General features: G+C 47.0%; 1 protein-coding gene across 1 annotated transcript in view; it reads left to right on the top strand.

Annotated features, from left to right (window-relative positions):
* The first annotated feature begins 580 nt into the window (after nucleotides 1-580).
* CHRNG (cholinergic receptor nicotinic gamma subunit) overlaps nucleotides 581-26,616 on the top strand; it is a 31,493-nt gene continuing 5,457 nt past the window's right edge. The window contains exons 1-11 of the mRNA XM_070945664.1: nucleotides 581-593; nucleotides 3,531-3,670; nucleotides 6,761-6,805; nucleotides 7,159-7,268; nucleotides 11,235-11,390; nucleotides 12,080-12,177; nucleotides 20,869-21,072; nucleotides 21,913-22,027; nucleotides 23,424-23,538; nucleotides 24,037-24,244; nucleotides 26,157-26,290. Of these exons, the coding sequence (XP_070801765.1) occupies nucleotides 581-593; nucleotides 3,531-3,670; nucleotides 6,761-6,805; nucleotides 7,159-7,268; nucleotides 11,235-11,390; nucleotides 12,080-12,177; nucleotides 20,869-21,072; nucleotides 21,913-22,027; nucleotides 23,424-23,538; nucleotides 24,037-24,244; nucleotides 26,157-26,290 (1,338 nt within the window). The remainder of the gene's footprint in view (nucleotides 594-3,530; nucleotides 3,671-6,760; nucleotides 6,806-7,158; nucleotides 7,269-11,234; nucleotides 11,391-12,079; nucleotides 12,178-20,868; nucleotides 21,073-21,912; nucleotides 22,028-23,423; nucleotides 23,539-24,036; nucleotides 24,245-26,156; nucleotides 26,291-26,616) is intronic.

Consider the following 26,616-nt stretch of genomic DNA (forward strand, 5'->3'; position numbering starts at 1 on the left):
CCTGCGGTGGCATTCGCCCGCATCAAAATTTGGACTCCCACGCACCCATGCCAAGCAGAGGCAATTATCCTAATGGAGGTTAATCTGTCAAAGTTTCTCCCCAGGCCGAGTCCTTACCATTTATTGGGTGGTTTGCTGTTCCCAAATAATTTGATAATGGAAAGGATTAAAAAAAAAAAAAAAGTCATTAGCCAGGCAACGAACTGTGCACCCGATAGGGAGGGATTTTCGGGCACAAAACCGGAGCACTGTTTATTAGTAATCAATTTGGACCGAAAACAAACTGGCCGCTTACCTAATTAAATGCTCATTTGTAGACCTGAAATGGCCCAGAAGTTAATCTGTTGTTGTGCTTGTATTTTAACGCAGACCAAACATGATCAAGCAGCAATGCATCAGAGAGAGAGAGAGCGGATGATGCGGATGAGTTTTTCATAAAAAGAAAAACACCTTTTCCCATATTTAAGATAGCACCTGCAATAGATAGATCAGGTAAAAACTTGGCAAAAATGCATTCATGTCAGAATACAAAAATTTGGGAGGGGCAGCAGATGTTGGCAGATGTAGGCTTTCCTGAGAGATGCAGGAACTGGGTATGTCTAGTTTAATGAAAAGAAGGACTGGGGAGACCTGACAGCAGTCTTCCAATATCTCAGGGGCCGCCACTGTTCTGTCCCTGTCCCACACGCACACATATCAACAGACGTCCAAAAGTTAAAAACCAAACCAGCTGACAAAATCCTTTTCCTTATGATAACGGAACTTGGCAGCAACCTAGTGGCTGCCTGCCAAGAGTTTATTACTCACAAAGGGAAGAGATAACTTCTCTCCACTTCTGGTACATCAAAGTAAAATGTTCAATAATTACAGAGTAACTTAAGTCCAAATATAATCCAGCAAAGTCTATAGCAAAAGTCCGGCAATGCAGAATGGCGTGGAAGCTTTCAGCTTTGTTCGTCACAAGGCTTGACTGGCCACCACGCTCCCTTTTATACCCTGTGGGGTGTGGTCCAGTGACTCAGCCTAATCTCAGGCACGCCTTTTCTTTTGTTGCGCGTGCTTATCTCTGCGACGTTGTCGAGGATCCAGCCAAGACTCATTAATCTCATCACTGTCCACCTGTGGCTGCGTGGACGTGCTTGGCCCCGGCCCTATCTCTTGCCCTTCGGCGGACACCGAAGGCATTGCCAGAGAGGAGGGTCCTGGAGAGGGAGGCCTTGCCAACTCCTCTCCTTCACTCTCAGAGTCCTCTCCTGCCGATGACACAGGCTCAGGTAACGGAGCCACAACAGCCACAAAGAAGAGGGAGCCAAGCTATTCTCCAAAGCCCCTGAAGGCAGGACAAGAAGCAATGGGTGGAAACTAATCAAGGAGAGAAGCAACTTAGAACTAAGGAGAAACTTCCTGACAGTGAGAACAATTGATCAGTTGAACAACTTGCCTGCAGAAGTTGTGAATGCTCCAACACTGGAAGTTTTTAAGAAGATGTTGGATAACCATTTGTTTGAAGTGGTGTAGGGTTTCCTGCCTGGGCACGGGGTTGGACTAGAAGACCTCCAAGGTCCCTTCCAACTCTGTTATTCTAAATGTAGAACACCGTTTTCCTAAAATGCATCAGGATTAGTTTAATGGGAGCCTGAGTGGCGTAGGAGGCTAATGCCTCCTACTAAGGCAGCATTTAACATCCAGCTGCCTGCAATTACTGCGAGTTCAATTCTCACCAGGCTCAAGGTCGACTCAGCCTTCCATCCTTTCTAAGGTGGGTAAAATGAGGACCCGGATTGTGGGGGCAATAAGCTGACTTTCTATAAAATATACAAAAGTATGAAGGTTATTGCTTAGCACATTGTAAGCCGCCCAGAGTCTCCGGAGAAGGGCAGCATGTAAATCAAATTAAAAAAAAAAAATGTGTTCAGACATTATCTTCAATCCAGGTTTAAGACCTGGCCATGACGTTTGTTCAACTTAGTTATCTTGCCTTATTATTAAGGTTGTTTTGGTGGAGGGGGCTTCATATGGTCTCCCAACTTAGATTGTTTGGTTGGTTTAAGGTCTGGGGAATTGCAAGTTAGGTTAATCCAGTAACCAAGTTAAGTGTCTGTGGAGTTTCTCAGTCATCCACATGGTTGTCCCAAAAGTGGGGTTTTTTTCAAGAGGCAACTGGATTTTCTAGAGTCCAATCGGGAACGACTAGCACATATCTGTGAGGTGAACCTTTACCTTTTTTAAGCACCTCAAGGTGGTGAACATACTTCTTCCTCCTCCTATATTTCCCACAACAACAACCCTGTGAGGTGGGTTGGGTGTACAGGGATTGGTCCAAAATCACCCAGCTGGCTTTCATGTCTAAGGCGGGACTAGAACTCATAGTCTCCTGGTGATTGGCACAAAGTCACCCAGCTGGCTTTCATGTCTAAGGCGGGACTAGAACTCACCGTCTCCTGGTGATTGGTATAAAGTCACCCAGCTGGCTTTCATGTCTAAGGCGGGACTAGAACTCACAGTCTCCTGGTGATTGGCACAAAGTCACCCAGCTGGCTTTCATGTCTAAGGCGGGACTAGAACTCACCGTCTCCTGGTGATTGGCTCAAAGTGTTGTGGCCCGCCAGTGGCCTGCGTGGATTGTTGCTGATCCTGACGACGAGGAGGCTGGTGTGGTGTCGCACCAGCAGCCTGTGCAGCGGGCGCTCGAGTCGGATAGCGAGGAGGCTGAAGAAGATGTGGTGCCAGAGGCAGGGATTCAGCCAGGGCCTTCAGAACCTTCAGAGGCTCCTTTAAGTGCAGAGGATGAAGTGGAGGAGACTCTTCTCAATGCACGAGCACGCAGAGCAGGAGTGGTTACTCAGGAGGCGGTCTCCTCGAGAGTAAAGCTTGGGGCTAATTGGCCACTCCCTTAGCCTATTTAAGTTTGCATACAGCTTGTAAAAAGCTGCAGGAAACAATGTTCGTTTGTTCGCTGATCATTGAGTTTGGATTTTCTCTGCAAACCTGGTTTCTGGGCTTTCTGCCAACTCTTGTAAGACTCTATCTTATCTGTGGAATTTCTGGCAGGTTGTTAAGAATGTTTTATTAACAGCCTGCATTTGCAAAAGACTGTTTTGAAGTAAACTGAGTTTTGTTTGGAGTTTGTGTGTGGTACATTCTTTGGGATCCGTAGTTGGGGCAGAACACAAAGTCATCCAGCTGGCTTTCATGTCTAAGGCGGGACTAGAACTCACAGTCTCCTGGTGATTGCCCCAAAGTCACTCAGCCAAGTTGCATGCCTAAGGCGGGGCTAGAACTCATCATCTCCTGGTGATTGGCCCAGTTGACTTTCATATGTAAAGTGAGACTAGAATTCACAGTCTCCTGGTGATTGGCCCAAAGTCACCTAGTCAGCTTACCATGACTAAAGCAGGACTTGAACTCCCCATCTCCTGGTGACTGGCCCGAAGTCACCTCGCCAGCTTTCATGCCTCAGGTGAAGCTAGAACTCCCCGTCTCCCGGTGATGTTGTTCATATCCCTCTTTCTTTCTTCCTTTCTTTCCAGTCGTCCTGACCCGGAATCAGGAGGAACATCTTTTCAACGATCTGATGGTCGATTATGACCGGAATTTTCGCCCAGCTTCAGACAAGGGGGACATTGTAAATGTTTCTCTCAAGGTTACCCTCACCAACTTGATCTCCCTGGTAAGGAACGGGGTTGTCATCCCTTCTCGTGGGCTTTCAGGATGGGCCAAGAATGTCCCACCCTTTTCCGTCTTCAAAGTCTCCAGAAAGAGCCGCTTTATGACCCGTGGACTTCAACTGGAGCCATGATGGCTCAGGAATTGTGGGAGTTGAAGTCCACGGGTCATAAAAGGACCATTGTTCTCCCCCAGTGGTGAAATCCTCTGTGGATCACCACTGGTTCGCTGCTGGCACATGTGCGGTGCGCACTAAGCGCATGCTACACACACACATGCACAGTGTGCGCCAAAAGCACGCACCAAAAGCACGCACGCACTTCCGGGTGCGCTTCAAGGTATTGGTTATGTAGGAAGTTAGCACCTACGCCTTTCCTGGAAGAGTGAAATATTTTAGGAAATATGAAAAAGGCAGAATATTATATTTCCCTGGATAAGAAATGGAGAAGCATATTTTACAGACAAAGCAGCTCCCATCTTCCTGCCCCCACTCTTTGTCAATGGGCCATTAAGGCCTGGGCCAGTCTATTCTACATAACAAAGATCTGCCTCCTTCAGGCAGAGCCATAGTAGGAATTGCCAAAGATTCAACAAAGATAGGATTAGCCCTCTACACAATAGCAGCAGAAACTCACCACATGTGGCCTGGGAAGCACATGTGACCATCAGCCAGCAAGGCCCCCACCCCCTGGGAGTCTGACAACCAATCAGAGTACTCTTTCTGGGCCCCAGGAAGTTCAAAGCCAGAGAGAGCATAAAAACTCAAGGATTTACTGTATCTGCCCTTTTTCTGTTCAGGAACTCAAAGCATGTGATCCTGTCCACCATTAAACCATCTTTCCAAGCAGTCTCCATGTTTCCAGTGTCTGTTTCCCCACTTGGAGCAGAACCTAGAAGGATGTTTCTTCCAACAGTTACCACCTTTAGAGCGCTCCATGGCTTAGGACCTGGGTATTTACGAGACGCCTTCTGCCACCGATAGCCTCCCACCGGCCAGTACGCTCCCACAGAGAGGGGCTCCTCTGGGTGCCGTCGGTCAAACAATGTGGACTGGCGGCCCCCAGGGGGAGAGCCTTCTCTGTGGGGGCACCTGCCCTCTGGAATGAGCTGCCCCCGGAGATACGGCGGATCCCGGATCTTCGCACCTTTTGCCGTTCCCTAAAGACGTTTTTATTCCAGCAAGCCGGGCTGGCCTAACTCTTTTAAATTGTTTTAATTCTTAAATTGTTAATTATTGGTCTTAATATATGTGGGCCAAATTAATTTAATTGGATTTTAATACTGTTTCTAAATTTTGTATTTCTTGTGTTTTATCTGTTGGCTGTTCACCGCCCCGAGTCCTTCAGGAGAAGGGTGGTATATAAATATAAACAAACAAACAAACAAACAAACAAACAAATGCGTGCTTCGTGCAGAAAAAGAAGACTTCACTAAGTAAGTAGAACAGCAAGGGTGGGGGAACAGCTATGCTGCGTAATATAGTTTTGCTAGAAAGCAGGATTTCCTGCTTTCTAGCTAATATAAACCGTGCGGCACAGCTGATCGTCGGAAATACCGGTTCAGACAAACTGGTAGCTTTTTTAAACTACCGGTTTGCCCAAACCGGCGTGAGCTGGTAGCATTTCACCATTTCGCCCCCCTGCCCCGGTCTAAGGAGGAAAACAGAAACACCGGATGTTCTACACGGCTGGAGAATGTATACTTCCTGCATATCAGTTGGAGGTTTTCATTTTCATTTTCTTCCTTGAAGTTCTACACACTAATTGTTTTATTCATTTATGTCCCATCTTTATTATATTTTATAAATCACTCAAGATGGCAAACATATCCAACAAAGCCTCTACTGCTACTTTCCCACAACAACAACTCTGTGAGGTGGTATTGGAAGAAATATCCTTCTGGGTTCAGCTCCAAGTGGGGAAAAAGACACTGGAGACATGGAGACTGCTTAGAAAGATGGTTTAATGGTGGACAGGATCACATGGCTTGAGTTCCTGAACAGAAAAAGGGGCGAGATACAGCAAGTCCCCGGGTTTTATGCTCTCTCTGGCTTTGAACTTCCTGGGGCCCAGAAAGAGTATCCTGATTGGTTGTCAGACTCCCAGGGGGTGGGGGTCTTAGCTAGCCTTGCTGGCTGATGTAATCTTCCCAGGTGCCGTGTGGTGAGTTTCTGTTGCTAGATGGGTCCTATTGTGTTGCAGATGATGGTCCATTCACAAAGATTGAGTTTCTGCCTCTGGCCCATTAACAAAGGGGGTTGGGAGGCAGGGAGGTGGGAGCTGCTTTGTCTTTAAAATATGTTTCTCCATTTCTCAACCAGGAAAACATAATATTCTGCCTTTTTAATATTTCCTAAAATATTTCATTCTTTCAGGAAAGGGGTGGGTGCATACTTCCTACAATGGATTGGGTTGAGAGAATGAGTGAGCGACCGGTCCAAAATCACCCACCTGGCTTTCATTACCAAAACAGGACTAGAACTCCCAGTCTCCTGGTGATTGGCCCAAAGTCCCCCAGCTGCCTTTCATGCCTAAGGCAGGACTAGAACTTACCGTCTCCTGGTGATTGCCTAAAGTCACTCAGCCAAGTTGCATGCCTAAGGCGGGGCTAGAACTCATCGTCTCCTGGTGATTGGCCCAAAGTCATCCAATCAGTTTTGAAGCCTGGTGATTGCCAGGAGACGTCGCTGCAATGTTCTTGGCAAGATTCCAGAAGTGGTTGTGGACGGAATTTTTACTGTGGTTCTTAACCAGATCACTGCAGTCATTAAGCAAATTGCATGGTTGTTAAGCGAGCCACCTGGTCCTTAAGCAAGTCCAGATTCCTCGATTGGCTTTGCTTGTCAGAAGCCAGCTGGGAAGGTCGCAAATCAGGTCGTGACCGCACGACGCGGCAACCGTCGTAAATTCGAACCCGTGGCCGTGCCCCAGTTATGAAGACGTGGCCGCAGGGGTTATTTTGCGATGGTTGCAATTTGACAGATGGTTCATGAGTCACTCTTGCTGAAACCGTCGTAACTTTGAACCGTTATTAAGTGAATGGTCGTAAATCAAGGACTAGCTGTAATCCCAATTTTTTTTGTGTGCTTTTCCAGAACGAGATCGACGAAGCTCTCACAACAAATGTATGGGTAGAGATGGTAAGTAAAGACCCAGGATTAATACGTGTTCTTGTGGGAATGTTGCTGACTCCTATTAAACAGGCACCTTAACTGCAGTTCCCGGTTATCTCCGGCCCCCAAATAAATTTAAAACCGCACAGGACTTTTGAGAATGACCCCAGAATGTTTGATTGTGAACGCAAAGGTGGAATTCCATACGTACCTGGTAATAACATTGGCTGGCCACGCCCCCGAACTGGTCCCCGGCCCGGTTGCTGCTCGCTTACCCCGCCCACCTCATCAGAGGCTTTTTTTTTTTTTTAACTTTTTAAAATATCGATCTTGTCGATATTTGCCAAGCCAATATGAGTAATCAAGTTTGTTGTTGCCAGAAATGGAGAGATTACCGTCTGCAGTGGGACCCAGAAGAGTATGGCAACATCAGCTGTTTACGGATCCCTTCGACGTTGATCTGGCTGCCAGATATAGTCCTGGAGAACAAGTCAGTAGTCTGCAAAAGTTGGTTTTGCTTTCCATTTTCCCTCTGATGGCAGCCCTTTGTGTAATATATGTCATAATCTAGTTGGAGCCTTCCATGGATCCATAGGGGATCAATCCCTCACTGGGTGACGCGTTCAGGGCATCCCTGAGGGCATTTGTTAGAAAGGAACCAAATGGTTTGAGGGACAGAGAGATGAAATGAGTGGTGCGATTTGTTTGTTTGTTTGATTAGATTTATATACCGCCCTACTCCCGAAGGACTCAGGGCGGGGAACAGGCACAAAATAAAATACATAGATACAAAAGTTAAGAACATAATTAAAACCAGATTAAATAATTTAGCCCGAGACAATTAAAAATCCCAATAATTTAAAAACAGATTAAAAATTTTGATTTAAAAGAATTTTAAAACAGGGGAGAAAATTAGGCCAGGCCGGCTTGCTGGAATAGGAGAGTTTTAAGAGCATGGCGGAAAGTGCGTAGATCCGGGATCCTCCGTATCTCCGGGGGGGGGGGGAGCTCATTCCAGATAGTGGGTGCCCCCACAGAGAAGGCCCTCCCCCTGGGGGCCGCCAGTCGACATTGTTTAGCTGACGGCACCCGGAGGAGCCCCTCTCTATGAGAGCGTACTGGCCAGTGGGAGGCTGTTTGTGGTAGTAGGCGGTCCCGTAAATAACCAGGTCCTAAGCCATGGAGGGCTCTAAAGGTGGTAACCAAAACCTTGAAGCGCACCCGGAAGACCACCGGGAGCCAGTGCAGCTCGCGCAGGAGAGGTGTCACACGGGAGCGCCATGTTGTTCCCATAACCACCAGCACGGCCTCACTCTGCGCCAGTTGGAGCCTCCAGGTGCTCCTCGAGGGGAGCCCCATGTAGAGAGTGTTACAGTAGTCCAGGTGGGAAGTGACGAGGGCATGAGTGACTGCGTCCTAGAGGTGGAGCTCTCGCCTCACAATCAGGAGGCTATGAGTTCAATCCTAGGTAGAGGCAGATATTTTTCTCTCTCTGGGCAGAATGAGAAAATATCTGCTGAACAAAACTCCGCATTGGTGACAGGAAGGGCATCTGGCCAGTAAACACTCAGCTAGCTCCATTCAGTTGCCCAGAACCCCACCCCGCAAGGGATTATGGAGTTGTTAAAAGAAGATGACAGAGAGATGAAATGGAGAAAACCAGCTGTCTCCTCAGTGAGGCCAGCTGGACAGAAAACGGAAGCCCCCAAACCTTTCTGTTCTCTTAAAGGAGTTCTTATACAATGTAAGAACTACAACAATCTCTATGTAGGACAAACAGAACACATCCATGAACACAAGGAGCCTGGATAGCTCAACAGACTAAAAGCCTGTTATTAACATTCAGCTGTCTGCAATTATTGCAAGTTCAAATCTCCCCAGGCTCAAGGTTGACTCAGCCTTCCATCCTTTCTAAGGTAAGTAAATTGAGACCCCAGGTTGTGGGGGCAATAAGCTGACTTTGTATAAAATATACAAAAGTATGAAGGCTATTGCTTAACGCATTGTAAGCCGCCCTGAGTTTCCGGAGAAGGGCGGCATATAAATCTAATTAAAAATAAAATAAATAAATAAATAAATAAATAAATAAATAAATAAATAAATAAATAAATAAACATGATGGAAACCCTTTAATTTCACAACATATAGACCGATTTAAACCACAGTTTCAATGGGGAAAATGTGACCATCCTAGACGAGCCAAGTCCCAAAAACGCCAGGGAATTTCTAGAAGCCTGGCACTCTGACAAATCAGCCATCAACAGACACATAGACATGAATGACATCTACAGACTATGCAAAAGAGCCAATCAACCAGCCCAAAAGAGAAAAAAGACTCTAGTACAGGGGTGTCAAACTCGATTTCATTGCTGGCCGCATCAGGGTTATGTTTGATTTTTTTGGGGGGGGGGAGGCTGGGGGCATGGCCTGGATGGGTGTGGCCAGCTCGACATCACTGGTGTTGGGGGCAGTTCTGGTGGCCAAGTGCTAAGGCAGGACTTCCCTCAGAAAGATTCTCTTTAAAATCTTCCTTCCTTCCTTCCTTCCTTCCTTCCTTCCTTCCTTCCTTCCTTCCTTCCTTCCTTCCTTCCTTCCTTCTCTTTTTCCTTCCGTCTTCCTTCTCCTTTCTTCTTCCTTCCCCTCTTTCCTTATTTTTTCCTTCTTTGCTCTCTTCCCATCTTCGCATCTTTGTCTTTCCTCTTTCCCCTTTTTTTTTTTTTTTAATTTGATTTATATGCCGCCCTTCTCCGGAGACTCAGGGCGGCTTACAATGCGTTAAGCAATAGCCTTCATCCTTTTGTATATTTTATACAGTCAGCTTATTGCCCCCACAAACTGGGTCCTCAATTTACCCACCTTAGAAAGGATGGAAGGCTGAGTCGACCTTGAGCCTGGCGAGATTCGATCTTACTTTAATTTGTTTGTTTTATTGTTTGTTTTTGTTTTATTTGATTTGTATACCGCCCTACTCCCGAAGGACTCAGGGCGGTGAACAGCCAAGCAATAAGATACATAAATACAAAAATTTAAAAAACCAGTTAAAATCGAATTAAATCATTTTTTGGCCCAGACAAATTAAAACACCCCAATAATTTAAGAACAGATTTAAAATTTATATATTTAAAAAGGGAAGAGATCAGGCCAAGCCTGCTTGATGGAATAAAAGAGTCTTCACAGCGCGGCGGAAGGTGCGCAGATCCGGGATCCTCCGTATCTCTGGGGGGAGCTCATTCCAGACGGTAGGTGCCCCCACAGAGAAGGCTCTCCCCCTAGGGGTCGCCAGCCGACATTGTTTGACCGACGGCACCCGGAGGAGTCCCTCTCTATGAGAGCGTACTGGCCGGTGGGAGGCTATTGGTGGTAGTAGGCGGTCCCATAAATAACCAGGTCCTAAGCCATGGAGCGCTTTAAAGGTGGTAACCAAAACCTTGAAGCGCACCCGGAAGACCACCGGGAGCCAGTGCAGCTCACGCAGGAGAGGTGTCACATGGGAGCGCCATGACGCTCCCATTACCACCCGCGTGGCCGCACTCTGCGCCAGTTGGAGCCTCCGGGTGCTCCTCAAGGGGAGCCCCATGTAGAGAGCATTACAATAGTCCAGGCGGGAGGTGACAAGGGCGTGAGTGACTGTGCGTAACGAGTCCCGATCCAGAAAGGGACGCAATCGCAGACAGCTGGTGTTAAATTACAGTGCTTAGTCTGTTGAGCTATCCAGGCTCCTCTCCTGTCCCTTCTTGCATGCTCAAATGCAAAAAGGGGAACCGTTTCTCTTTTTGCTTTGTTTTGAGTTTGTTTTCCTTTCCCTCTGCCAGCGAAAACGGAGCCTGAGAGGGCCACGAGCTCCGTTTTCGCTGGCAGAGGCACCACGGGACGGTCCTTTGCTGTTTCTAGGGCGGCCCTGCGGGCCAGATCTAAGCCACATCCTTGAGTTTGACACCCCTGCTCCAGTACCTCTCCACCAGTAATCAGCATCCAGATCAGTATAGATTAACTCCAAGGTCAACTTCAGACTAGTGGTGGGATTCAAATAATAGGCCCCATTTTGGGCCTAGGAGGCCTCCCTGCACCTACCTGGGAGCCAAAATGGGGCATGTGGGGACTCCTGGAAGGGGCGGGGTGAGGCAGGGCGGGGCCAGCCAGCAATTTAACTACCAGTTCGCCTGAGCCAGCCGAACCGGCTGAATCCCACCACTGCTTCAGACCAACAATTAAGTAAACGATACCCCAAATAAGAAACTGTCAGTAAACAGCCCAGTCAAAGAATCCCTAAGACCACCCCCACCCCCACAGACAAGTCATCAGAATCAAAACTGACAGCAAATAGCACTCCTTACTATCGGTAGCACTGATGATGTTACCTAGTTGGGTCATGAAACATCTCCAAGAAAACAAGCAAGCTCGGAGAGCACCAAGGGCCCCTCATTTCCGATCTCCTTCCACCCTTCTTTTCTTGCAGCATCAACGGGGTCTTTGACGTCACCTTGTACACCAACGCTTTGGTGTCTCCTGATGGGAGCATCACTTGGCTGCCCCCAGCTATTTATCGGAGCGTCTGCTCCGTTTTCGTCACCTACTTCCCCTTCGATTGGCAAAATTGCTCCATGGTGTTCCAGTGAGTGCTCCCTTTGTGGTGGGGGGGAGGATGGGGAGGAAGGAAGGAGTAGGATGGGGAAGGGAAGCCTCATGTGAGTTGCCTTCAAGAGCTTCTCGGTGGCCTTGGGCGAAGGTCTCCAGATTAAAGCATGGCCATTAAAACAGGGCTACACTTGGTGGGACTTTCAAATCCGGTGGGACTTTCAGGTAGTCCCTTCCAATGCTGCCATTGGCTGAGTGGTCCAGATCATAGAGAGGAGAGGAGGAAGAAGGGCTGGGGTAGGTGATGGGGGTGGTGGAGAAGGAGGAGTTGGAGGAGGAAGAGCTGGAGGAGGAGGAGGAGGAGTTGGAGGAGGAGGAGAAGTTGGAGTTAAAGGAGGAGGAGGTGGAGGAGGTGGAGGTGGAGTTGGAGGAGGAGGAGTTGGAGTTGGAGTTGGAGGAGTTAGAGGAGGAGGAGGTGGAGGAGGAGAAGTTGGAGTTGGAGGAGTTAGAGGAGGTGGAGGAGGAGGAGGTGGAGGAGTTAGAGGAGGAGGAGTTGGAGTTGGAGGAGTTAGAGGAGGAGGAGGAGGAGTTGGAATTGTTAGAGGAGGAGGAGGAGGAGGAGGAGGAGGAGGAGGAGGAGAAGTTGGAGGAGGAGGAGTTTACAACCTTACTCCAGCAGCACCAATGCCATGAATTGATCCTAGTTGTGTGTCTTCTCCTTGCAAGATCTCAGACCTACAATGCCCTTGAAATCAACCTCTTGTTGACCACCGAAGACGGAAAAACCATTGAATGGATTTATATCGATACCAAAGCTTTCACAGGTAAGCAGGTGGGAGGAAGGATTGCGTGATATGACTCGGATCTTGCAACATCCGGAATGTCATCCTAGCATTAGTACCATTAGTGATCGACCTGATGCCTCTTGTCGAAAGTCACTTTCCTCCTTGTTCTCTGTCCTCTGTGCCATTTCTGACAGAGGGCAGTCCAGTCTCTTCTTGAAAGCCTCCAGTGATGAAGCTCCCACAACTTCTGAAGGCAACTTCTGTTCCATGGATTGATTGTTCTCACTGTCAGGAAATTCCTCCTTATTTCCAGGTTGAATCTCTCCTTGATTAGTTTCCATCCATCATTCCTTGTCTGGCCTTCAGGTGCTTTGGAAAACAGCTTGACCCCCTCCTTTCTGTGGCAGCCCCTCAAATATTGGAAGATGCTCTCCTGTCTCCCCTGGTCCTTCTCTTCACTAGACTAGCCATGTCTTCTGTCCATCCATGGTTCACTCAGATGTCTGTCTTTCTCCTTTCTTTCTTTCTTTCTTTCTTTCTTTCTTTCTTTCTTTCTTTCTTTCTTTCTTTCTTTCTTTTCTTCTCTTTTTCTTTCCTTCCTTCCTTCCCTCCCTCTCTCCCTCCCTCCTTCCTTCCTTCCTTCCTTCCATCCTTCCTTTTGCTTTGGAAAACAGCTTGACCCCCTCCTCTCTGGGGCAGCCTCTCAAATATTGGAAGATGCTATCCTGTCTCCCCTGGTCCTTCTCTTCACTAGACTAGCCATGTCTTCTGTCCATCCATGGTTCACTGAGATGTCTGTCTTTTTCTTTCTTTCTTTCCTTTCTTTCTTTCTTCTTTCTTTCTTTCTTTCTTTCTTTCTTTCTTTCTTTCTTTCTTTCTTTCTTTCTTTCTTCTTTCTTTCTTTCTCTCTTCCTTCCTTTCTTTTCTTCTCTTTTTCTTTCCTTCCTTCCTTCCTTCCTTCCCTCCCTCCCTCCCTCCCTCCCTCCCTCCCTCCTTCCTTCCTTCCTTCCTTCCTTCCTTCCTTCCTTCCATCCTTCCTTTTGCTTTGGAAAATAGCTTGACCCCCTTCCTCCTCTCTGGGGCAGCCTCTCAAATATTGGAAGACTGCTATCCTGTCTCCCCTGGTCCTTCTCTTCACTAGACTGGCCATGCCCGGTTCTTGCAACCAGTTCTTGATATGTTTTAGAAAAGGAGGACTAGGGGTGACGTGATAGCAGTGTTCCAATATCTCAGAAGAGGGAGTCAAGCTATTCTCCAAAGCACCTGAAGGCAGGACAAGAAGCAATGGATGGAAACTAATCAAGGAGAGAAGCAACCTAGAACGAAGGAGAAATTTCCTGGCAGTTAGAACAATTCATCAGTGGAACAGCTTGCCACTAGAAGTTGTGGGTGTCCACCAATGGAGGCTTTTAAGAAGAGACTGGACAAGCCCTTGTCTGGAATAATATGGGGTCTCCTGCCTAAGCAGGGGGTTGGACTAGAAGACCTCCAAGGTCCCTTCCATCCAACTCTGTTATTTTTTTTTATTCTACTCCATCAAACCGGCCTCTAGTTCTTCGCAGGGGATCCACGACGTGTCAGCATTCCTTGTGTTTCCATTAGCATCTCCTTATCTACTGTAGTCCTGAATTAGTTGATCTTCCGGTGGTCCAGAGATTTCGGAGGAAGGTTCTTCATCCTTGCTGCCCTTTGCTCAGCTTTTCTGATTGGCAGGTTTCCATAGGCAGATGCTCCAGCTGGAAGAATCCAAATTTTGACAATACATCCCTTTGTCGGGGAATGCAACGTCTCTGCATTTTAATCGTTCGTCGCGATTTTTCAAAAGTCTTTCTCCTCACTAGTAGAAATGCGTTTTTCTTTTATTTTAGCATCGCTTGGCCCAATCTCTCTGGGTTTTGGAGGCTAGGAAGATAAAACTGCTCCTACTTTTTCCTCCGCCTCTCTGCGCTGGGTTTCATTATCTGTGGCATAATTGTAATTTTTTTTTTTTAATATGGAGGAGCAGATGGGCTATTGTATTGTCTCCCTTTTTATTTTATTTTTTTGGTGTTGAAGTCATCTTCGCTTCCTTCTTATCCGCAGCGTATTTGAGGTGGCGGATGTTTCTCGCAGCCCTTTCAATTCCATTTTTCTCCCAGTCTAGCGTGCGTCTCATCTCTTTTAGAAATCAATAAACTAAACAGCATTTAGATTTCATTACATAGAAATTAAATCAATCAAGGGATGGATATATAGCCCCTAACACACTCTTTCCCCAATTTTGAACTGTTTAGTTGCTCCTTATTCTCTTCTAACTGCAGCTTCCTGGCCTCCGATAAATCCTCCCCCAAGGGCAAATAAAATAACTCAATAAACGTTAGCCGCAATTTGCTGCGATCTACAGAGCCCAAAGTCCTCGACTTGCAACCGTTCATTTAGCGACCATTCATTTAGCGACTGTTCAAAGTTACGACAGCACCGAAAAAGTGACTCATGACCGTTTTTCACACTTACGACCGTTGCAACATTCCCCTGCGGTCACGTGATCAAAATATTCAGATCTTTAGCAACTGGTCTGTATTTATGACGGTTGCAATATCCTGGGGTCATGGGCATCACTTTTTATAACTTCTCGAGCCGGCTTCCAACAAGCAAAGTCAATGGGGGTGGCCAGATTCGCTTAATGACCAAATGATCAAATCAATCACAAGTGCAGTGATTGGGGCAAGACCGGCTGTAAAATAGGGCAAACTTCACCTAGCCACTTTCTTGCTTAGCATCGAAACTATTGGGCTCAATTGCAGTCATAACAGAATAAGAGGAGAGGAGAATAATCGAAGGGGCCTTGGAGGTCTTCTAGTCCAACCCCCTTCTCAAGCAGGAAACCCTGTCCCACTCCACACAAATGGTTCTCCAACCTCATCTGTAAAACCTCCAGTGTTGGAGCATTCACACAACTTCTGGTGGCAAGCTGTTCCACTGATTAATTGCTCTAACTTTTAGGAAATTTCTCCTTCGTTCTAGGTTGCTTCTCTCCTTGATTAGTTTCCACCCATTGCTTCTTGTCCTGCCTTCAGGTGCTTTGGAGAATAGCTTGACTCCCTCTTCTTTGGGGCAGCCCCTGAGATGTTGGAAGACTGCTATCATGTCACCCCTGGTCCTTCTTTTCTCTAGACTGGACATACCCAGTTCCTGTAACCGTTCTTCATATGTCTTAGCCTGCAGTCCTCTAATAAATCAAGGATTACCTCTAATCAATAAGACCAAAATAAGCCTCTTCCCTGCCTCTTTCATCACCTACCAGATATTTGCGGGATGGTCTGTAATACCTTTGCTTCTTCTGATCCAGCCTCTTCTATCATGGCATCATAGAATGCATGGGTTGAGAGGGACATTTGAGATTTTATTTTTTTATTTTATTTTATATCAAATTTATTTACCGCCCTTCTCCCTGAGGACTCAGGGCGGTGTACAGCCAAAGTAAAAACATAAACTACAAACATTAAAATACAATTAAAAAGATATAAATATATATATATTTGGCCCCATAATTAAAAGCAATGACAAAACAATTAAAAACATTTTTAAAAAGTGTTAGGCCAGCCCGGCTTGCTGAAAAAAGAAAGTTTTAAGGGCACGGCGGAAGGCACCGTGTTTCTCTAAACATCTAAATGCCAATGCAATCCTAAATAAACAATGTCAACTGGTGACCCCCAGGGGGAGAGCCTTCTCTGTGGGGGCACCTGCCCTCTGGAACGAATTGCCCCCGGAGATACGGATGATCCCTGACCTACGTGCCTTTCGTCGTGCCCTCAAGATGTTATTGTTCCAACAAGCTGGGCTGGCCTAAACATGAATTTTAATGGTCGTTTTAGTTTTTTAATAATATTGGGGCCAAATTATTTAATATAGTTTAAAATTGCTTTTAAATTTTTTTGTATATGTGTGTTTTAATGTCGGCTGTGCACCTGCCCTGAGTCCTTCGGGAGAAGGGCGGTATAAAAATGGAAATAAATAAATAAATAAATAAATAAATAAATAAATAAATAAATAAATAAATGGCATTAACCAAAGGATACAATCAAAATAATGGGAGGTACCACTCTATAAAGCCTTAGTAAGACCACACCTAGAGTACTGCATCCAGTTTTGGTCACCACGATGTAAAAAAGATGTGGAGACTCTAGAAAGAGTGCAGAGAAGAGCAACCAGGATGATGAGGGGACTGGAGGCTAAAACATATGAAGAACGGTTGCAGGAACTGGGCCTGGCTAGTCTAGTGAAGAGAAGGACCACGGGAGACAGGATAGCATCTTCCAATATTTGAGGGGCTGCCACAGAGAGGAGAAAGGGGGTCAAGCTATTTTCCAAAGCACAAGAAAGAAAGAAAAGAAGGAAGGAAGGAAGGAAGGAAGGAAGGAAGGAAGGAAGGAAGGAAGGAAGGAAAGAAAGAAAGAAAGAAAGAAAGAAAGAAAGAAAGAAAGAAAAAGAAAGACAGACATCTGAGTGAACCATCGATGGACAGAAGACATGGCTAGTCTAGTGAAGAGAAGGACCAGGGGAGACAGGATAGCATCTTCCAATATTTGAGGGGCTGCCCCAGAGAGGAAGTGGGTCAAGCTATTTTCCAAAGCACAAGAAAGAAAGAAAAGAAGGAAGGAAGGAAGGAAGGAAAGAAAGAAAGAAAGAAAGAAAGAAAGAAAGAAAGAAAGAAAGAAAGAAAGAAAAAGAAAGACAGACATCTGAGTAAACCATAGATGGACAGAAGACATGGCTAGTCTAGTGAAGAGAAGGACCAGGGGAGACAGGAGAGCATCTTCCAATATTTGAGGGGCTGCCCCAGAGAGGAGGAAGGGGGTCAGCCTATTTTCCAAAGCACCGGAAGGCCAGACAAGGAAGAATGGATGGAAACTGACCAAGGAGAGATTCAACCTGGAAATAAGGAGAAATTTTCTGACAGTGAGAACAATCAACCCATGGAACAGAAGTTGCCTTCGGAAGTTGTGGGAGCTTCATCCCTGGAAGCTTTCAAGAAGAGACGGGACTGCCATCGGTCAGAAATGGTGTAGGGTCTCCTGCTTAAGGGGGGGGAAGAGGTTTGGACTAGATGACCTCCAAGGTCCCTTCCAACTCTGTTATTCTATATTCAATGGAACAGAAATTGCCTTCGGAAGTTGTGGGAGCTTCATCACTGGAAGCTTTCAAGAAGAGACCAGACTGTCATTTGTCAGAAATGGTGTAGGGTCTCCTGCCTGGGGGGGAGAGGGTTGGACTAGATGACCTCCAAGGTCCCTTCCACCTCTGTGGTTCTGTTCTTCCGTTATCTAGCCCGACCCTTGCCGAGTGCAAAAAATCCTGCGCTGTTGGATTGGTGCAGTATCTTCAACCACACGCATAATCCACACATTTCTGCGGCCAACCAAGATTTAGAGTTCGGCAGACTTTGGCTGTCATGTTAGTACAGCTGGTAGGTCCTTACCCCAGCTGGTTAAAGAGATTGACAAAATCTCCTTGGCGTGTGTGAATCTGCTGCATCTTAATAAGTCTCTGCAGCAAGAGGCTTGATTTCCCTTTGCTCCTAGAGCTGATGGCGAGGTTGACGCTGCTTTCTCAGGGGCCTCCCTCTCCCCCTCCCCAAATTCTGAGCCCCTGCAGAGGCTCCGTCATGTGTTAATAGCAGATTGAAAACCCAAGCCGCGTCTTCTGGCAACGAGAGGTTTTTATTTTTATTTTTTTATTACAAGCCAGTCATTTCGCCCTGTTAAAAAGCTGTCGCTCCAGCAGATGACATGGGCTGGGAGACACAACGCAGGAAACCATCAGCTTAATAATACGTTTCCGCCTGGTGTTGGCACCGCAGCTGAGAGATGGAAAGAAAAGAGAGGTTTTGGGGTTTTTTTTTTTTCCTAAGAGACACCTTGGAGATCTCGTGGAACAATAAAGCAAAATGTTTGTAGCTCAGGGTTGACACGAGGGGTTGAGCTTGGAGGTTCTCTTGCAAAGGTTTTATTACCCAACTAGGTAACATCATCAGTGGTGGAAGGGAGTGGGGTTTGCAGAAAGGAGGAGGAGGAGGAGGAGAAGGAGGAGGAGAAGGAGGAAAAGGAGGAGGAAGAGAAGAAGGAGGAAAAGGAGGAGAAAGAAGGAAGAGGAGGAGGAAGAGAATGAAGAGGAGGAGGAGGAGGAGAAGGAGGAGGAGAAGGAGGAAAAGGAGGAGGAAGAGAAGAAGGAGGAAAAGGAGGAGAAAGAAGGAAGAGGAGGAGGAAGAGAATGAAGAGGAGGAGGAGGAGGAGAAGGAGGAGGAGAAGGAGGAAAAGGAGGAGGAAGAGAAGAAGGAGGAAAAGGAGGAGAAAGAAGAGGAGGAGGAGGAGGAAGAGAATGAACAGGAGGAGGAGGAGGAGGAGGAGGAGGAGGAAAAGGAGGAGGAAGAGGAGAAGGAGGAAAAGGAGGAGGAAGAGAAGAAGGAGGAAAAGGAGGAGAAAGAAGGAAGAGGAGGAGGAGGAGGAAGAGGAAGAGAATGAAGAGGAGGAGGAGGAGGAGGAGGAGGAGGAAAAGGAGGAGGAAGAGGAGAAGGAGGAAAAGGAGGAGGAAGAGAAGAAGGAGGAAAAGGAGGAGGAAGAGGAAGAGAATGAAGAGGAGGAGGAGGAAAAGGAGGAGGAAGAGAAGAAGGAGGAAAAGGAGGAGAAAGAAGGAAGAGGAGGAGGAGGAGGAAGAGGAAGAGAATGAAGAGGAGGAGGAAGAGGAGGAGAAAGAAGAGGAGGAGGAGGAGGAGGAGGAGGAGGAGGAGGAGGAGGACTGTGGGGTCCTTGGTGCTCTCTGAGCTTGGTGGTTTTCTTGCAGACGTTTCATTACCCAACTAGGTAACATTATGAATAGACTGATGATGTATTTTGGGGGCTCTGCAGCTTCCATGTTGCATCTCAGCCCAGCGCTTGGCTGAAATCCCCTTTCAGGGAGGAGTCCTTCTAGAATCCGAATTCGGGTTCTCGCTTCTCGCTTTGGGATCCTTCATTCAAGACCCCAAGCGGGCTTCTGCTTCAGCCTTTCTTATAGAACATAGAATGGTAGGGCTGAAAGGGACCTTGGGAGGCCTTCCAGTCCATCCCCCTGCTCAGCCAGGAAACCCTGTACTATTTGAGACAAAATTTCAGGCTGCGGTGAGTTGGCTGTGGTGAGTTGGCCATGGTGAGTTGGCTGTGGTGAGTTGGCCATGGTGAGTTGGCCGTGGTGAGTTGGCTGTGGTGAGTTGGCCGTGGTGAGTTGGCTGTGGTGAGTTGGCTGTGGTGAGTTGGCCGTGGTGAGTTGGCTGTGGTGAGTTGGCCATGGTGAGTTGGCTGTGGTGAGTTGGCTGTGGTGAGTTGGCTGTGGTGAGTTGGCTGTGGTGAGTTGGCTGTGGTGAGTTGGCTGTGGTGAGTTGGCCGTGGTGAGTTGGCCGTGGTAAGTTGGCTGTGGTGAGTTGGCCGTGGTGAGTTGGCTGTGGTGAGTTGGCCGTGGTGAGTTGGCCATGGTGAGTTGGCCGTGGTGAGTTGGCTGTGGTGAGTTGGCTGTGGTGAGTTGGCCGTGGTGAGTTGGCCATGGTGAGTTGGTCGTGGTGAGTTGGTCATGGCCATGGTGAGTTGGCCATGGTGAGTTGGCCGTGGTGAGTTGGCTGTGGTGAGTTGGCCGTGGTGAGTTGGCCATGGTGAGTTGACCATGGTGAGTTGGCCATGGTGAGTTGGTCATGGTGAGTTGGCCATGGTGAGTTGGCCATGGTGAGTTGGCCATGGTGAGTTGGCCATGGTGAGTTGGCCGTGGTGAGTTGGCCGTGGTGAGTTGGCCATGGTGAGTTGGTCATGGTGTGTTGACCATGGTGAGTTGGTTGTGGTGAGTGAGTTGGCCATGGTGAGTTGGTCATGGTGAGTTGGTCATGGTGAGTTGGCCGTGGTGAGTTGGCCGTGGTGAGTTGGCCATGGTGAGTTAGCAATGGTGAGTTGTATGTGGTGAGTTGGCCATGGTGAGTTGGCCATGGTGAGTTGGCTGTGGTGAGATGGCCATAGTGAGTTGGCCATGGTGAGTTGGTCATGGTGAGTTGGCCATGGTGAGTTGGTTGTGGTGAGTTGGCCCTGGTGAATTGGCCATGGTGAGTTGGCAGTGGTGAGATGGCCATAGTGAGTTGGCCATGGTGAGTTGGCCATGGTGAGTTGGCCATGGTGAGTTGGCTGTGGTGAGATGGCCATAGTGAGTTGGCCATGGTGAGTTGGTCATGGTGAGTTGGCCATGGTGAGTTGGTTGTGGTGAGTTGACCCTGGTGAATTGGCCATGGTGAGTTGGCCGTGGTGAGTTGGTTGTGGTGAGTTGGTCGTGGTGAGTTGGCTGTGGTGAGTTGGCTGTGGTGAGTTTTTTTTTTTTTTTTTTAATTTGATTTATATGCCACCCTTCTCCGGAGACTCAGGGCGGCTTACAATGCGTTAAGCAATAGCCTTCATCCTTTTGTATATTTATACAAAGTCAGCTTATTGCCCCCACAACTGGGTCCTCATTTAACCTACCTTAGAAAGGATGGAAGGCTGAGTCAACCTTGAGCCTGGTAAGAATCGAACCTGCAGAAATTGCAGGCAGCTGTGTTAATAACAGGGTGCATTAAACCTCTGTAGTACCAAGGCTCTTAGTTGGCTGTGGTGAGTTGTATGCTGTAAGTTGTACGCGGTGAGTTTTCCTAGACCTTCCAGGGCGTGAGATGTGCTACGGCTGATCCGATTCTCCTTCCTGCAGAGAATGGCGAGTGGGCGATCAAACACCGGCCGGCCAAGAAAGTTGTGAATGCCGAACGCTCCACCCCGAGCGACATCGGGTACCAGCAAATTGTCTTCTTCTTGATCATCCAGAGGAAGCCTCTCTTCTACGTGGTCAACATCATCATCCCCTGCGTGCTCATTTCCTCTGTGGCCCTGCTGGTCTACTTCCTGCCTGCCAAAGGTCAGCGTCCTGGTGGCCTCGTGGAAGAAGTCCTTGGAATCATCAGACAGAGGGGAAACCTGGAGATCCCCTAATGAAGCAGGGGAGGAAAAGTTTAAAAATACTGTAGTATTGAGACAGCATGAATTGGGGTCCATCGGGGCCTCTTCTAAAATTGCTGGGGTTCAGTGGCAGAGCAGGATACGATTGGAAGGGATCCCTGGTCCAATTTCCCAAATATTTTGTCTCAGCGTAACAGAGAATGAGAATATTGGGATAGTATAATCCTTCCCTTCCCTTCCCTTGCCTTTCCCGTTTCCTTTCCTTTCCTTTTTCCTTTTTCCTTTTTCCCTTTTCTTTTTCCTTTTTCCTTTCTTCTTTTGCTTTCCTTTCCTTTCCTTTTTCCTTTTCCTTTCTCCTTTCCTTTCCTTTTTCCTTTCTTTTTTTCCTTCTTTTTCCTTTTCCTTTTTTCCTTTTCTGTTTCCTTTCCTTTTTCATTTCTTTTTTTCCTTCTTTTTCCTTTTCCTTTTTTCCTTTTCTTTTTCCTTTCCTTTTTCCTTCCCCTTCCCTTCCCTTTTTCCCTTCCCTTTTTCCTTTTTCCCTTTCCCTTTTCCTTTTTTCCTTTTCTGTTTCCTTTTTTCTGTTTCCTTCCTTTTTCCTTTCCTTTCTTTTTCTCTTTTTCTTTTTCTTTTTCCTTTTCCTTTTCTTTTTCCTTTCCTTTCCTCCTTTCTCCTATCCTCTTCCACTTTCCACCTTCTGCCTTCTGCCTTCCCCCTTTCCCCTTCCCTTCCCTTCTCTCCTTCCTCTTTCCTTCTTCCCTTCCCTCTTCCAAGAAGAACCAACGCTCTCTTATTTCTGCAGCCGGTGGGCAGAAGTGCACGGTCTCCATCAACGTCCTCTTAGCCCAGACCGTCTTCCTTTTCCTGATTGCAAAAAAGGTGCCGGAAACATCTCAGTCGGTGCCTCTCATTGGAAAGTGAGTGTTTTGCAACATGGACAAAATTTGGATACTGGAGCAGGAAGTGAATGATAGATAGATAGATGATCGATAGATAGATAGATAGATAGATAGATAGATAGATAGATAGATGATAGATAGATAGATGATAGATAGATAGATAGATAGATAGATAGATAGATAGATGATAGATAGATAGATAGATAGATAGATAGATAGATAGATACCGTAGATAGATAGATAGATAGATAGATAGATGATAGATAGATAAATAGATAGATAGATGATAGATAGATAGATAGATAGATAGATAGATAGATAGATAGATACCATAGATAGATAGATAGATAGATAGATAGATAGATAGATAGATAGATAGATGATAGATGATGGAGAGAGAGAGATGATAGAGAGAGAGAGATGGATAGAGAGATACCGTAGATAGATAGATGATAGATATATATATAGAGATAGATAGATAGATAGAGAGAGAGATGATAGATGATGGAGAGAGATGATAGAGATAGAGAGATGGATAGAGAGATACCAAAGAAAGATAGATGATAGATTGACAGATAGATAGATAGATATAGATGATAGATAGATAGATAGATAGATAGATAGATAGATAGATAGATAGATAGATAGATAATAGATAGCTAGAGATAGAGAAAGAGAGAGAGAGAGAGATGGATAGATAGACAGAGAGAGAGATGATAGATGATGGATAGAGAGAGAGAGAGATGGATATATATAGAGAGAGAGATACCGTAGATAGATAGATAGATAGATAGATAGATAGATGATAGATAGATAGATAGATAGATAATAGAGAGATAGAGAGATAGATATATATATATAGAGAGAGAGACAGAGAGAGAGAGCTGGACAGATAGATCGAAAGAGAGCGATGGAGAGAGAGAGAGAGAGAGAGAGAGAGAGAGAAATACCGTAGATAGATAGATAGATAGATAGATAGATAGAGATAGATAGATAGATAGATAGATAGATAGATAGATAGATAATAGATAACTAGAGATAAAGAGAGAGAGATAGAGATGGATAGATAGAGAGAGAGATGATAGATGATGGAGAGAGAGAGAGATGGATAGAGAAAGAGAGAGAGATACCATAGATAGATAGATAGATGATAGATAGATAAATAGATAGATAGATAATAGAGAGATAGAGAGATAGAGATAGATATATATAGAGAGAGACAGAGAGAGAGAGATGGACAGATAGACAGATCGAGAGAGAGCGATGGATAGAGAGAGAGAGAGAGGGAAATACCATAGATAGATAGATAGATAGATAGATAGATAGATAGATAGATAGATAGAGATAGAGATGGATGGATAGATGAAGATAGATATCAATAAGATAAACAGCACAATCCCATTTCCATTGAAAGGTACTTAACCTTCCTTCTGGTGGTGACCATTGCTATCGTGGTGAACGCCGTGATTGTCCTCAACGTTTCTCTGCGCACGCCCAACACCCATTCGATGTCCAAGCGAATCCGGCAGGTGAGTCCGAAGGAGGCTCTGCTTTCCACCTGCAAGGGATGAGTGTTGGGCCTTCTCCTCCATTTTCCCCCGAGGTTTGGTTTTAGTTTTGGTACCTTTGACTCAAGCTTGGCGGCGTGTTTTTTTTTTTTAAATAAGGGGTTGATTAATTTACATTCATCGATCTAATTTAGAAGTCCCCCGATTCTAAACGACCGTCTAGACCAGAGATGTCCAACTTTGGTGACTTTAAGACTTGTGGACTTCAATTCCCAGAATTCCCCAGCCAGCCATGCTGTGACCAGGGGGATGCAACAAGTGTGAAAAACAGTCATAAATCACTTTTTTTCAGGGCCGTTGTAACTTTGAACGGTCACTAAACGAACTGTTGTAAGTCGAGGACTACCTGTATTTGGTCTCTTCCCTGCCCCCCCCTCCCTCCCGTGAACAAATGGAAAGTTTTCCTGGCGTTCCTTTCTGCTCCCGCTTCCCAACGTGTTTTAGCGCCTGGCTCTGTAGGTCTTCCTGCACCTGGTGCCCCATTACCTGGGCATGCACATGAGACGCATCTCGCTCCCCGCTGGGAATCGGCTCGCGCGGCGACGGAGCTCCCTGGGGCTGATGGCCAAAGCCGAGGAATACATGCTGTGGAAAGCCCGAAGCGAACTCCTGTTTGAGAGGCAGAAGGAACGGGACGGGTTGATGAAGATCCTCCTGGCCAAGATCGGTGAGCTTGTGGCAGGCCGGAGGGGAGCCTGGCTGGGTTAACGGGCAACGGTTTGGGAAGATCAGAATAGATCTTACAAAAAGGGCGGGAAAGTACCTTGGAAGTCTTCTAGTCCAACTCCCTGCTCAGACAGGAAACCCTATACCAGTGGTGGGTTCCTCCCGGTTCGGTCCGGTTCGGCAGAGCCGGTAGTGGTGACGATATGATGTCACCGAACCGGTTCTCCCCCCCCTGCCCTCCCACCCCCCCTCACGTTATTCTTACCTTTTATTTGGTCCCACCCCCAATCTATTGCTGCCTCCTGAGTCCCAGCTGATGACTAGAGGGAAAAAAACTGTTTAAACTTTTGCCGCGGGGCTTCAAAGGGCCGCCCTACAGCTGATCAGTGTTAAAAGCAAACAAATGAGTCGGGTTGTAAGTGCGAGGACTGGTTGTAAGTGCGAGGACCTTCCAGAAATGACTCTGACCAGCTAGCCACACCCACCTAGCCACATGAACTCCAAGCCACACCCACAAAATAAACCATGCCCACAGAACCAGTAGTAAAAAAATTTAGAACCCACCCCTGCCCTATACCCATGACGGCGAACCTATGGCACGCGTGCCGTTGCCCTAGCTCAGCTCCAGCGCGCATGCGTGCCCTGGCCAGCTGATTTTTAGCTGGTCACACTGACGACACTCCTCCCCTCCCAGGAGTCTCCACGCGGCCCGTTTTGGATGCCAGGTAAGTACAGGGCTCGCGCGGAGGCTCCAGGAGGGCGTTTTCGGCCTGCGGAGGGCCTCTGGGGGAGAGGGAGAGGCTGTTTTTGCCCTTCCCAGGCTTCAAGAGAAGCCTCTGGTGCAGGGGTGAAATGCTCCCGGTTCGCTCGATCCGGTAGCAATGGTGGCGGGTAGTTCAGAGAACAGGTAGGAAAAATCCCTGCGGGCCCCCAACCCCCTGTGCCCAGCTGAGCCGCACGATCATCAGAGGCTTTTTTTTTTTACTTTTAAAAGCATTTTTTCTACAACTTCTTCTGACGAAAAAATGCTTTTAAAAGTTAAAAAAAAGCCTCTGATGATCGCGTGGCTCAGCTGGGATCGTCAGAGGCTTTTCAAAGCATTTTTTTCTGCAACCTCTTGGCCGAAGAGGTGGTAAAAAAAATGCTTTGAAACGTCTCTGATGATCCCAGCTGAGTTGCCTGATCGGCAGAGGCTTTTCAAAGCATTAGAAAAAATGCTTTGAAAAGTTAAAAAAAAAAAAGTTGGCCACGCCCACCCAGTCACATTACCCCCCCCCACCAAGCCACGCCCACAGAACCAGTAGTAACAAATTTTACATTTCACCCCTGCTCTGGAGCCTGGGGACGGCGAAAAATGGGCCTACCGGAAGTCTGGAAATGGGCCGTTTCTGGCCTCCTGAGGCTTCAGGGAGGCCTGCTAGGCCCAAAACGGGTGTGCACATGTGTGGGAGAGCGCACGGGGGGGTCGTGCATGCATGTGAATGGGGCAGGCACATGGGGGGGCATTGGATTATGGGTGTAGGCACACACACGTGTGCAATAGGGCGCACACATGCACTTTCGGCACCCACCCGCCCCACCTCTATGCCGTCCTATTTAGGCATGTTTTTGAGATTGGAAGGTGCACACATGAGCAAACACATGCGCAGAAGCACGTGTGCATGCGCGCACGCCTCACATTTGCGAACCGTTAGGGAAAGTAAGTGAGTCCTACCCCTGTTAGTTTCCACCCGTTGCCTCCATTAGCGATGGCGATTCCAGCCGCCATTGTGGTCGCACATCGAGCATGGTGTCAACGCAAGTGCTGCGCCGACAGAAGCGTATTAGACGTTCAGGCAGAAATTGCCAACTCTTCGGAGCTACTCCTTGTTCTTCGTCTTTGATGTTTTCTCTACTTTGATTTCCATTTCAAGGAGAAGGCTTGGAGAATGGAGGCCCCCAGGACTTCTGCAACAGCCTACGCCACGCCGCTCCGGAAATCCAGTCTTGTGTGAAGGCCTGCAACCACATCACCAAGACTTTGAGAGAGAAGAATGATTTTGATAGCGTAAGTGCCACGGAAAGAGGGAAAGCCACGTTCACTGGAGCAGGTTCAACTTCCTAAGTTGTATTAACAACAATCCTAAATTGCATTAACAGACGGATACAATCAAGATCAAGTGAGATACTAATACCACTCTATAAAGCCTTAGTAAGACCATATCCAGTTTTGGTCACCACCAGTGGTGAAATGTAAAATTTGTTACTACCGGTTCTATGGACGTGGCTTGGTGGTGGTGGGGGAATGTGACTGGGTGGGTGTGGCCAATTTTTTTTTTTTTTACTTTTAAAACCATTTTTTCTACAACTTCTTCAGCGAAGAGGTTGTAAAAA

This window comes from Pituophis catenifer, unplaced genomic scaffold (genome assembly GCF_029215685.1).
Source record: "Pituophis catenifer annectens isolate HBS135680 unplaced genomic scaffold, rPitCat1.0.hap2 SCAF_6, whole genome shotgun sequence".
Classification (NCBI taxonomy): domain Eukaryota; kingdom Metazoa; phylum Chordata; class Lepidosauria; order Squamata; family Colubridae; genus Pituophis; species Pituophis catenifer.